The sequence below is a fragment of the Megalops cyprinoides genome, chromosome 2 (genome assembly GCF_013368585.1).
Source record: "Megalops cyprinoides isolate fMegCyp1 chromosome 2, fMegCyp1.pri, whole genome shotgun sequence".
NCBI lineage: Eukaryota > Metazoa > Chordata > Actinopteri > Elopiformes > Megalopidae > Megalops > Megalops cyprinoides.
In genome coordinates, this window is record NC_050584.1 from 17,751,619 (window position 1) to 17,764,485 (window position 12,867).

The 12,867-nt window shown below is 40.4% G+C and overlaps 1 protein-coding gene across 3 annotated transcripts in view; it reads left to right on the plus strand.

The window, feature by feature from the left end:
- The first annotated feature begins 10,672 nt into the window (after window positions 1–10,672).
- The window catches only part of pde7a (phosphodiesterase 7A), a 34,103-nt gene continuing 31,908 nt past the window's right edge, over window positions 10,673–12,867 (plus strand). For all 3 annotated transcript variants that reach the window (XM_036521321.1, XM_036521322.1, XM_036521323.1), the window contains exon 1: window positions 10,673–11,688. In XM_036521321.1, the coding sequence (XP_036377214.1) occupies window positions 11,551–11,688 (138 nt within the window). In that variant the 5' untranslated portion in view covers window positions 10,673–11,550. The remainder of the gene's footprint in view (window positions 11,689–12,867) is intronic.

Consider the following 12,867-nt stretch of genomic DNA (forward strand, 5'->3'; position numbering starts at 1 on the left):
ACTTCCATCTTCTAAATGTTGGCACAACTATCACTGTGAAACTTTTTTTTAATTGACGATGAAATAATATTATGTAGAAGAATATTACCCTAATTTGTATGGTTTACCCATCTTCATTTCTATATTGGGTTGTTTTCTATCTTGAAATGAATGACAAGCAATACTTTCATGCACTACTTGTTTTCAGAGTATGCAAATTTACCTAATACCTTCCTCTCTAACATTTTGCTTACTCATCCTGCTCACTTCCTCTTCCCTCTTACATTTTATTGGGCAGCTCTAGCCAAATATCCTCTCAGCATTCTTATCTTCATACTGTTCACTTTGATTCAACTGCCCAAATTGCGTAATTGAACTAAAGTCAAGAACAATGACCTTCAAAAGAAGAGCGTTTGCATTCAAGGATCCCAGCATCCAATCAGCCCTTACAGGATATACCAACAAAAGGGGTAAAGAATTAGTTGGTCATGTTTTTTGAAGGCTTCAAGCAAGGTTGCATGGGCAATACTCAGAAATTAACACAGTCTCCATCTCCTAAATTTGTTCCTTTTCCTACCTGTTCCACAGTTGAGCCCACCGTTGCAAGTCCTCTCCAACCCAAGGCAGGCAGGTCAATGGAGTCAGGTTGCTCATCTTTGTGCGAGCCGGTCTACTGGCTGGAATGAATAAAACATTCATCGAGTCATGGGTTCGAGTGTCGGAGACGGCCAATGGCCCTGAGCTGTGTGTCTGCAGGTGCGATCAGGTTTCAGCTCCCATGTTCAGGGGACCATTTTGGATAAGTCGATAGTGTTTGGGTAGACAGCTCACCTATTTGCATGGGTTAACATAAAAGAAGGGGTTCAGTTAGGAAGAGGTCTTAACATGACATCCGTTTCTCTTATTTGTCTGTTTCTGTCAGACACTCAGACCTCATCTACGTGTGTTTGGATCCTCAAGAGAGTAAAGCCCTGAATGAGAGCCTTAATCATTGGTCTGGAGCAAGTGTTTCAGATGTCTGTGTCAAGATCAGTGAAGTGTTAGAAAAGCTTCTGATACGTAGTTGTATTTGTAGTGTCATGTAGGGTAGATGCACCGTTTCTGGAGGCCTCAGGATGATCTGGCTCAGGAGCTCCATCTCGTGGATCTAAAAGTGTATAATAGCATGTCCAAGGCTTTTCACAGCTCCCCTGGTGGCAGATGTATAGGGATGACAGAAATACTGCCACTTTTAAACATAACTGTGAAATATTTATCCAATGTTTCACTATATGATATAATCTGTGCAAACATACAACCTGAAAAATATCATTTTTTTATTAGTTATCTTACCACTAGTTAATTCTACAAGACTCCAGACAATGTTTTTGTGTCATTCCTGGACTGTAGTGTACTGTAGTGTATTGTATCTACACATACAATTATGTTCTCAATATTATATTTTTCATGAATCTTTCATGAATTTTTCAATCTCCCTAAATGAATCTGGTGAAACCCCAAAATGCTGACACTCAAACACAGTCTAAGTACAGTGAGTCGAAGAAATTTGTACAGGTGTGTATCAGTTTCTCCTTCAAGGAAACAGATCAACATAGCAGCTCAAATTAGTAAACAAATTAGAAAACTTGATAATCACTTTTTGTTCCCTTGTTGATTTAAATAATCAAATACTTTTTAAGGGAAGATTTTTTTGTAATGAAACATTTACATCTCTCTTGTGTCAGATCCCTGATGTCTCTCTCTCTCTCTCCTCTCTTATACACACACACACACACACACACACACACACACACGCACGCACGCACACACACACACACACACACACACACACACACACACACACACACACACACACACACACACACACACACACACACAGCACACACAGATAGAGAGGTGGTGTTGTGGGACATTACCTGTCCCTCTTATCTGGGAGCTCTTGCCTTTGTCTGGGAGCAGTGGTTCAGATGCAGACCTCTGTGAAGTGGGATTACTTGAAAATACAAGTGCAGAAATGTTAGGTTTTTGGCCAATATTACAGATTTAGCCAGGGTAAACATTTTACTGTAAGTGGAATACAAGATATTCAACATCATCCTAAACTTAAATGCTCTCATTTTGTTTCTAGTGTATGAAAAGTAAAATGGATAGAGGGGCTTTTTGCACATTGTGTTAGAGAAAAACACAAACATGAAACAGATAAGTATTTCTGTAGCACACAAATACACACACACACACACACACACACACACACACACACACACACACACACACACACACACAAGAGAAAAACCTTATTTTGACAATTCAGTCAAAATTTAAATAAGCATCTATATCTAAGTGGAATTGCTACTTTTGTGACATGTGTAAGCATAACACAGGACCAGGAAGAGGGGCAATAGTTTTCCTGTAAACTCTGTGATTATTCAACATTATTAAACATACCAACTCTCTCCCTCATTGTTGCTAATAAACATCACTATAGTGTACAGTGATGTTTTTTCACGTGGATGCAATATATAGATATGTTCCCTTTTTTCCACTGTCCCAGTAGACTAGGCACCTTTCTTTTTTACCTTATATTTAGAAAGGTAAAAAAACTACTTTGTGCTTGTGACAACATACAAACCTCATCTACATAAACAAAGCAAATTGCCACTCTTGGTCTAGCCTGCTACAAAAGAAATTGTGGACAGAGTGGGCTCATTGTTATTGGGGCATTTAGGAGCGCTGGTATTGGCTGGTCAGTGCTGACAGCTGGTGCTCACTGAATCTGTGAATTCTCACAATTTTTCTCTGCTCTTCTTGTGATATGTTGTGCCACATCCTTTCAAGTTTGCTTTGATCTTGCGTGTTTGTGTCACTGTAGCTAGTGTTTTTTTTTTTGCACTGGGAGATGATTTTTCTACAATCACGTGGTTCAATGGCATCAGTTGGATTTACGATCCTGACATAGCTTCATCGGGTAATCTTGATTAAAACAATATCATCATATAGGGCAAATAAAACTCATCCGCTCACATGTGTCCTCTCTTTTAGTCAGTATGCAGCTGTTTTTATTCTGGGTTTTAAATGTAGAAAGAACAACAAAAAAGTCCAACTCTTTGCTTTTGTGCTGAGTTTCTGAAAAATGGACATTTTTTACAGGGAAAGGGAAGGGAAAAAAGATGATCATGGTCCCAGAGAGGAGACAGACTGAACCTCTAGAATGCTGGTCAAAGCAAGGTTTATGAATGATTACAATTACAGTATCACAGATTAATAAAACCTGCATTTGAAGAAATGTGGTGTGTAAACGATATATCTACTCCCTAGGGGAAAATGTTCAATATTTATTTAAATGTTTTTTAAATATCTGGTCTGAGTCTGTTTTCATTTTACCGTGCAGTGTGTGACTTCTGCTGTCACTCTTTTCAAAGTCACAGTCAAAGTTTTTTATTTGTCACATGCCAAGGTACTATGTACAGTGCAGTGAAATGATAGTCGGCAGCGGGGCAGACTGTGTGCAAAACTCACAATAGAAAAAATATAATTTTCTCACAATCACGACTCACAATAGAAAAAAAAATATAAGGAAAAAATATAAAAAATATAAGAAGAAATAACTTAAGGGAGATATAAAACACAATAGAAAAATGTGCAAGACATAAAAAAAAATGTGCAGAACGGAGTTAGACTCCAGTATGAGCTGCATTTAGTGTTCTGATGGCCTGGGGGAAGAAGCCTCGGAGCCTCTCAGTGTTGGCCTTGAGGCATCTGCCTGACCGCAGCCACTGAAAGAGTCCATGGTTTGGGTGATGGGGGTCCTTCATTATCTTACCGGCTCTGGTGCTGCACCGCCTGGCATACAAGTCCTGGAGGGGAGTTAGAACAGTCCCTGTGGTGCGCTCAGCTAGTCGCACCACCTTCTGCAGGGCCTTATGATTCTGTGAAGAGCTGTTCCCACACCAGGCAGTGAGGCATCCTGCCAGAATGCTCTCGATGGCACCAGAGGAGAAGGTTTTTGAAATCAGTTTTTGGCAGTCTGAATTTCTTTAGCAGAGATGATAGAGGCAGTGCAGTGCCTTTTTCACCAGGGTGGAAGTGTGAATGGTCCATGTCAGGTCCTCGGTGATGAGTACGCCGAGGTATTGGAAGCTGCTCACCCTCTCCACTGGGGAACCGTTGATGGAGAGTGGGGTGTAGCTCCTCTGTCGTGTCTTGCAGAAGTCGACTAGCAGGTCCTTTGTTTTGCTGACGTTAAGGGAGAGGTAGTTGACCTGGCACCATTTTGTCAGGTTCTCCACCTCCTCCAGGTAGGCCTTCTCATTGTCGTTGGTGATCAGGCCCACCACCACAATATCATCCACAAACTTAATGATGGTGTTGGAGCTACTCTTTGCTTCACAGTCATGTGTGTACAAAGAATACAGCAGGGGACTGAGGACACAACCCTGAGGAACACCAGTGTTGAGGGTGAGAGAAGTGGAAGTGAGGCTGCCCACCCTAACCACCTGTGGTCCACCAGTCAGGAAGTTCCATTTGCACAGACAGCTATGCAGTCCAAGGTCCAGAGGCTTACTAACCAGTAAAGGGGGGACTATAGTGTTAAAAGCTGAACTGTAGTCAATGAACAGCATTCTAACATATTTCCCTCTGCCGATGTCAAGGTGGGATAAGGTGGTGTGCAGTATGTGAGTGACTGCATCATCAGTGGAGCTTTAAATGAAGTTTTGGCAAAACTCAAAAACTCTATCAGTCTCCCACCTGCTGTTGTCTTCCAAGTCTTTACCAAGGAAGAAAGAAAAGGTCAAGGTCAATTGCAATGCCAGCAGTGTTTTATAACACATGTTAATCTACTTTAATCTACTCATGACTTTCTCACCTGCTGTAGATGCTCTGTATTGAAGCCATTATTAGAGTGATAATGGCATGTCTGTATTAACCATATTTTACCACAAGGTGGCAATAAAGACATAACCATCCAAAATGGGGCAAAGAAAGTACACATCTTTTAAATTCACTGTTACAGATAGTCCTGAAACCTCTGACGTGTGGGCTCCATCAACTAACAGATGAATTTGTATGTTAAAGCTTTGCTAAGGGTGTAGTCAGGTTTTCTTACATTTGATTATGCAATTCTCTTAATGAAAATCTGTCAATCCAGTGCATTGTGTGACAGGGAGATGATGCTTAATTCTGTGGATTTAACTTTGCAGTACACTGTGGCATTGGTGATTCAATGATAATTATGGCTCAGAGTGTGAAACACAAGCATGCCTTTATCAGGAATGCTGTATAAAAATGTCAGGATGCAAAAATAATTATTTAAAGTGGCCTGATTGATTGATAGATTAATCAACTAATGCAAAAAAATGAATCACTGGAAAGATTTAATTCACTAACATCCCTGCCTGATTTACAGTAACTGTAGCTTTACCGTAAAATAACATTATTGCTCATTTTTGCTTTCACTGTGATTACAGCTTTCATGTTAACAACATAAGGTAGATGAACAATGACAGTTATGTTGTCCCCACCTTCAACTGGCTTTTTAGCGCAGTGCTTCCAAAACTCTATGGGTCTGTATATCACTGCCAAGGACATTGATTGTCTGTGATACAGAGAACGTGAAATAAAATGGAAGGTAGATATTTTTCTGAATATTTTAATTATGGGTACATTTCACAGGACAGCTTCATGCACAGATTCTTAAAAGATGAAACCTGGAACGGTATGAATGTAAGTTCTTCTCTTGATACTTCAATCTGTTGATTGTTATTGTTGATTGTTGATATCATTGTGAAAAAAATTTTTGGTAAGTATTGTCCCTGTTGAGAAAATTCATCGTGATTTTGGATTTCACCTCAAAATTATTTTCCACTTTCCTGAGGCTCCCTGCTAACATATGACACTTTTTCCACCTCTCCTTAGACAAACAAAACATGCAAATGTGTTAATAGTACCAATGAACTATGATTATGTATCAAAATGAATAAACATATAGTAGTTTTTTGATGGAAGAACCACAAACAGCAAATTCAGTATGCAGAATACAGCCTGTCAGTTACAGATGGAAACTGCTGGTCTTAGTGCTGAGGTTAGGATCTGGAAGAGAACCGTGGAAAAACAAAGTTGCTGGTCAACATGGTGTTCATGTACCAGCAGGGGGCACTCTTCCATTTGGACCAAACACAAAATCAATGCCACAGTACAGGGAAGCGAGAAGGACACTGTGCTGTAGGAGATGCCGTCTTTTGGATGAGATGCTAATTGGGATGCTTCCTAACAGTGGTTTAGATCCCACAGCATTTCTCGGGAAGTGTATAGTGTTGCCCAGTGTCCTGGCAAAATTCCCAGCCTGGCTTTGGTTTAATTCTATATGGCCATGCATTCATCAACTTAAATGGTTGTATAAATCCCTATTTCTCCATGTCAGCTGATGTGTGCTGAATGCTTTGGCACAAATAGCTTCTGTATAGAGTTGCATGATGCAGAGATGGCTGTCCTCTTATACTGGGATTACTCCTCACAGTACTATCATAGTAACAAAACTATGATATAAATTTCAGAAATTGACACTACACAACACACAGACAGTAGAATTAAGGATCACCTGAAAGGGAGTTGAACATAAAAGGGAAATATTCACCAGTTTGGGAACCTGTGATTTAGACGACAGGGCATGTCTTCAGATAGTAACTTTACTATGGTTTGTCTATGGTTTGTCTATCACTAATTGACCAACATGTATGTGTGTATGCTGGAATATCCGTGTCATTCTTAAAGAGTGCCGTACAATGAGTGTGCTTACAGAGAGGTTAATATCAGGTGCAACAATCCTGCGGAAGAGCAACTGCATGAACTGCTTGCACCGCCGTGTGAGCATAAATGATCATCTGAGACAAACCTCACAGCTTGTTGCTGTTTATGTGAAGCAAAAAAAATTTAATTACGATTTTCCCTCCCTGGGCCCTGCGGATCTCAGTGGGATAGCGCATGGAGGGAAGCTTGTGGAGGCGGATGTCCCAGTCTCACCTGCTCGCTGAGTAACCAGCTTCCTCAATGGCCCCTTGGGGGGACACAGTGAGAAGCGAGGATGTCTGTCCAGGGACCAGTGTGGGGTAAGAGCAGAACGTTAGAAAAACGAATCATCGAGGTAGGTCTCCCTGAAGAATCTGATTTTCACAAGGACGGCAATATTTATTTAAAAAATTACCAATTTCTTGCCTTCTTCCTTTACCCCTAGTTAAATGAGACACTTGCTTTGATTTAGCAGTACATAAATCAAGAATGGATGAGATCCAGCAATAAAAATATTGTTGTGTGGGCACTACACCATCCACAAATATGGAATAAAAATATTGTGCCATATTCTCTATGTCTCTCTCTCCTCCACACACACACACACACACACACACACACATACACACACAGAGATAGAGAGGTGGTGTTGTGGGACTTTACCTGCCCCTCTTGTTTAGGAGCTCTTGCTCTTGTCTGGGAGCAGTGGTTCAGCTGCAGGCCTCTGTGAAGTGGGATTACTTAAAAACCTTGCTAATGCAATACAAGAGCAGAAATGTTAGGTTTTTGGCCAATATTACAGATTTAGCCAGAGTAAACATCTTACTGTAAATGGAATACAAGATATTCAACATCATCCTAAACTTAAATACTCTGATTTTGTTTCTTGTGTTTGAAAAGCACATATAATATAATACATATAATATCCAGCTGTATAAATGGATAACAAGAACTGTAACCTATGTGAGTCGCTTTGGATAAAAGTGTCTGCTAAATGAATAAATGTAAAAATGTAAAAAAAGCAAAATGGTTACAGCAGCTTTTTGCACATTGTGTTAGAGAAAAACACAGACACAAAACAGATAATAAGTATTTCTGTAGCTATATGTGTGGCAAGCCTAGAGAAAATGGCCTTGCTTTTCAGGGCATGGTCACCAACAAGGAATCTGAAGCACTCTTAGTTTGGATTGTTTGAATAATGATTGGGCTTCCAAGGTCACACCTGGTTGGAGGTATACTTGAGTAGACCTCTTTTAATCTTGGTATCATACTCCCAGAAACAAGAGCACCCAGTATTTACACACACTATTTGGTGTGTCTCCTAAGTGTCTCCTATTTCGGCACATACTGTATCATTCAGTAGACTTCATGTCATTGGAACATTGTTGTAGTTCATCTTAAAGTGGCCATATCTTGAGTGAAATAATCAAGACTGTCAGCATTTTCATGGAATGCTTTGCGCACACTGTTAACTAGTCATTATTTTAGCTGCAGGTGTGATAGTTATAAAATGATCTCTGACCGAAGGGGCTGGTTCAAAAACATACGCACACGAATCTTTCCTTGTTGCTTTTCTTCCCCAGTTTTTCTGCATTGATATGGAGATGGTGTGAGAAGAAAGAAAGGGATCACAGAGCTGCCGACCCTCTGCTCGATTCAGCTGCAGATGACGAAAAGGAAACGGCTCATGAGGGGAGAGAGAAGCCATATCGGCCTCTAACAAAGGGCCATACACAGCCAGGCCAAATCACAGTTGTAAAGGAAACCTTATTCAAATGCAGTAAGGAAAATCTGCGTGAAGGGTCCCATAGAGGGCTGACTCTGAACAATGAACCAGTGTTCCAAGGAAAAATGAGACAGGACTCCAAAAAGCTCAGGTCAGCTAGAGGGCATCAAAGTAAGAGAGGTAAACAGTTCGCAGTAGTACAGTATCTTAACAGGAGGTGTTTCACCCTACTCTGTGTGCAGTGTGACAGGCCCTAACTCCATTCCTCCATTATTCAAGTGTAAGTGTTGCTTATATATAAATAAACCCCAAATAATGTTGCTTTATCCAGTTCCAACCAGTTCTTTATCTTCCCAAGAATTTTGCTCTACAGGTTGTTGGGTTGTTTGACACATCTGAAATGGCTTTGAAAGTCATTGAGCGCTTCTGTGAGGAACATAAAGCAATTGTTTCACAGCCTCAGGAAATATTAAATGTTACATACACGTTTGTCTGACAATGGTACGCGCTACAATTTCCAGCCCACAACCCACAAAACGAAAAGTCTTATCACTTACTTTCACTTATGTAGCATATCCCAAGCAGTTATCCACAAAAAGTCCCCCAAACACAATTTTCTTGGAACATAGTGGTTGCCAGTGGAATATTGGTGGATGTTGTTATGTATGCGTTATGCAAACATGGCTTTCATTTCCTTACATATATAAATGAACAAACATACAAACAAATGAACATCTGCAGCATTTTAGAGATGGTACTTGGCCAGTGCAATGGCTTGAGGTCAACATTAGTTAAGTCCCAGCTATTGATTGACTTGGAAAGGTTCACTTTTGGTTGAGGGAAGTGAGCGGTACTGCAGTGCTGTCCACCTTTGGGTTCATTAGGGTGAATGTGGCTCTAGTGAACAGTGAATGAATTTGATTGTCTGAGCAATTTGGCACAATTTGGCCTGGTTGTCTGGAAAAGAGGCAGGGCAGCGAGGCAGGGGGTTTTGAGTCGGGAGCTGAAATGCATTTGGAGTGATGAGGGGGAGCAGTCATTATGCCCTCCTCTGGCATACAGCCTGGCTGTTGCCATGGCACAGTTTGGTATTGTCCCTCACTTCTCCTCTACAAGACTCAAAAACTCTGACTAAAACGTTTCAAAATTAGAAAACGTTCCAAAACAGCCTCAGGCAAATTCAGGGGATGATGCTTTCACTTTTAGGAGAACCACCCAAGCGCAAAAGGTGACTCTCATATTTCATTCAGTTCTAAGTGGTGAAACTAAAATAGGGGGTTACTATGTACAACAGAAGATCTGACAAAATGGACAATCAATACAAAAATTAGAATATGAAAACTATGCCAATGGTCTTCTGCAATAAGACAGTATATTCATATATATACACAGACACACACATAGACATAGACAGACAGGCAGACAGCTTCTTTTTCTGCTAGCACTTAGCACCACAAAGTACAATATTATTTAAAATAATAATTAATATTGCACCACATTTGGAACAGGAAGATTCTAGAGTAATGTTAGTGATTCTTTGTGAATACTTCACTAACCCTTCAGCAGCTCTAAAAAGGTAACTAGTTCATTACACTGTGTGTTTCCTTTCAATAAGAACAAATAACACCTTGTAGTTTTCAGCTCCCCACCAGAAAGCCGACAGGTTTTCACAATTTCTTGAAATCAAAGAGGGTTTCCAGTGAAGGGCAATAAGCAAAATAATACAGCATAAACTTGTTATATTTTGCTTGTAAGTCAAGTTGCTCTGTCTGTTTTATTCAGAAAGGGAAAATATTGCCTTGAGAGAAGTAATTGCTACACACACGCCGTCACATACCTTCACGTCTACGCACTGAGAACAGTTAACAGACAATCACTGCTCAAGTACATCTGGATGACTCATGCAAGAAAGGTAATCACTAGCAATGATGCAGACCGGCGGCAGGGCAAACCCCTTTGTGGTGGAATACCCGGTCCGTGCAGTAGGTGAACCACTGCATAAATCAGCCTCGGAATCACCCTTCCAGTATATCCAATAGGCGCGTGTGTAACAGAACTGCCTTATCAAATTGCCCAATGAAACACGACGTAGTATAAAAAACACCGCAGCCATTGGACTAGATTAACAAGGGCGCTTTATATTCGCTTCAACAGCTCCATCTCTGGCAGGTGGTGTTTGTTCGTAAGGAGCCCGTAAGGCTTTAGGAAGAGAGAGGTAGTAATAGGAAATCAACGTACCTTGGTTTACCTTTTGTTTTTGTTTTCATTTTTATTTTAATTTTGTGTGGAGTGCCAATATCTGCGGTGCATTTCTGCAGCAGCGAACTGGGTATTGCTTGTTTTTTTTCCACAAGCCACTTTCTGTTTGATATACAGTGCTGCATTGGGTGAATTGTGCGTTGAATTACGGCTGCAATCTATGCCTGCAATGAGGAGAAAAAAGGACTGAATAAAATGTGATACTTTCTCTGGCAGTGCTGGACACAGAATGAAAACCATCGAACCATTCGAGAGGCAAGTTCTTTGATATTTTCCCAGAAGACTGCATTTTACTTTATTATTTTCAAACACGATTTTGAAGTGACTGTGCCCATTTGTTTTGAATTCGATTCATACCGTGGAGCCTAGTCACGATGAAGCACGCCTGAAAGGAGTTAAAAAAAATGAGGAAGCAATTTTTAAAAGAGATACGAAAAAGACAGAGGCCTCGTCCTTTGTAGGCCCGGATCTGGGGGGAAAAAGGGGGAAAGGGGCACAGAAGCCCGATAAATAAAAACCGGAATAAAATGGGATACAACGAGACACGCGAGGAGAAGAGAAGCGTAGACATTTTATTAATGACGGCGGTTTGTTCAAGTTTGCCTCTCCGAACAAAAAGAAGTACTTTCTGTCTTTAACATTAAAACTGATTATTTTTAAAATAAATGAAGATTTTCAATTGATGGGTTCTTGGCTGACTGCGTTCCCATTCCCTGCGATTCGTTCTCCGTTTAGTTATCTCTCTTTTTATTTTTGATTTATTTTATTGAATTTTGATCTGGATCCAGCGTTGATATTGTTCAATGGAAGTATGTTATCAGTTGCCGGTTTTGCCTCTGGACAGGCCGGTCCCCAAGCATGTTCTCAGCCGGAGGGGAGCCATCAGCTTCAGCTCCAGCTCCTCTCTCTTCGGAGCCCCTGATCCGAGACAGCTGTCACAGGTAAAGTGAAATTGCTGTCTGTGCCTATTTGTTCGCATTCTAAACACACGATACAACTGGCATTAATCTCTGGGGGTGAAATAACAAACCGTTTTTGCCCACTCCTCGAAGGATGCTCGTGCTACATCATAGGTTTCATTAAGTGTGGAGAAGAAGCAGGTGGTGTTAGGGCAAATGTTTCCATACTGTTGTCTACCGCTAGTAGCTATACTGCTAATCATAGCATTGAATGCAGTCGTGTTCACGGCGTCCAGTACTGTACGAATTACACATAGTGTTCAAATGGCAAAGAACGAACAAACGTAGATGGCTAGAACGCTGCAAAGACACTGTGTTCCGCTGTCTTTTCGGTGCCGCAGAGTTTCCAAAACGCAACTTGCAAGCACGAGAAAGCGATCACTTGGTCACTTTGTTCTGGTTAATTATCCCTTCACGTGTTTAGAATTTGTGGAAAAAAAAATCCTCAAAGTTCAAAGTGGTAGTACGACGTAGTTCAACGCAATATCTGACGTAAGGAAGATCTCCTATGGTCAGGACAAAATCGTTCATTTTTAGCTGATCGTGCTCCACACTTTTGTTTGTGTATATATATATTTTTTACTGTTAAAAAAGAACACGTGTTGATTGTGTGATTGGAATATAGCGTGATTAGTATAATTCGTCATATCCTAATTTAACATTATCCTAATGTGACATTAAGCAAGCATTTGTCGAAACAATGGTCATGTTTGTTTATTTGCACAATGCAGTCGTCGATATGGAAGAAAGGGGTAGGCCGATTGTCTGGGATCAAGGTTTTCTGTGTGCTTTGATGACAAGTAAATATTCTCAGGTAAAAATGTTATGGTGGAAATGGTGTGTGTAAACTTTGAACTTTAAATGGACAATTTGCACCTTTTATGAGTGTTTATTCAGTCTGGAGTCTTGTTATGCATAAAAATCCCCATATGTGATACTTGGCAAATGTGGGCAGAATTCATATTATTAACATCAAATAACTCAGTGTGTGTTGCAAAAAAGGCTGCATTTTACAAATTTTGCTCCATAATTCAACAAGGATCCCAGCATCATCATAATCACAGTTCATTACTGGTCTTTGTGTTCCCTTTTTCTGAGACAAAAAAAGGTTCTTCAAACGAAGCAGTTCTTTACACAACTTTGGTCACCATTCATTGTTGG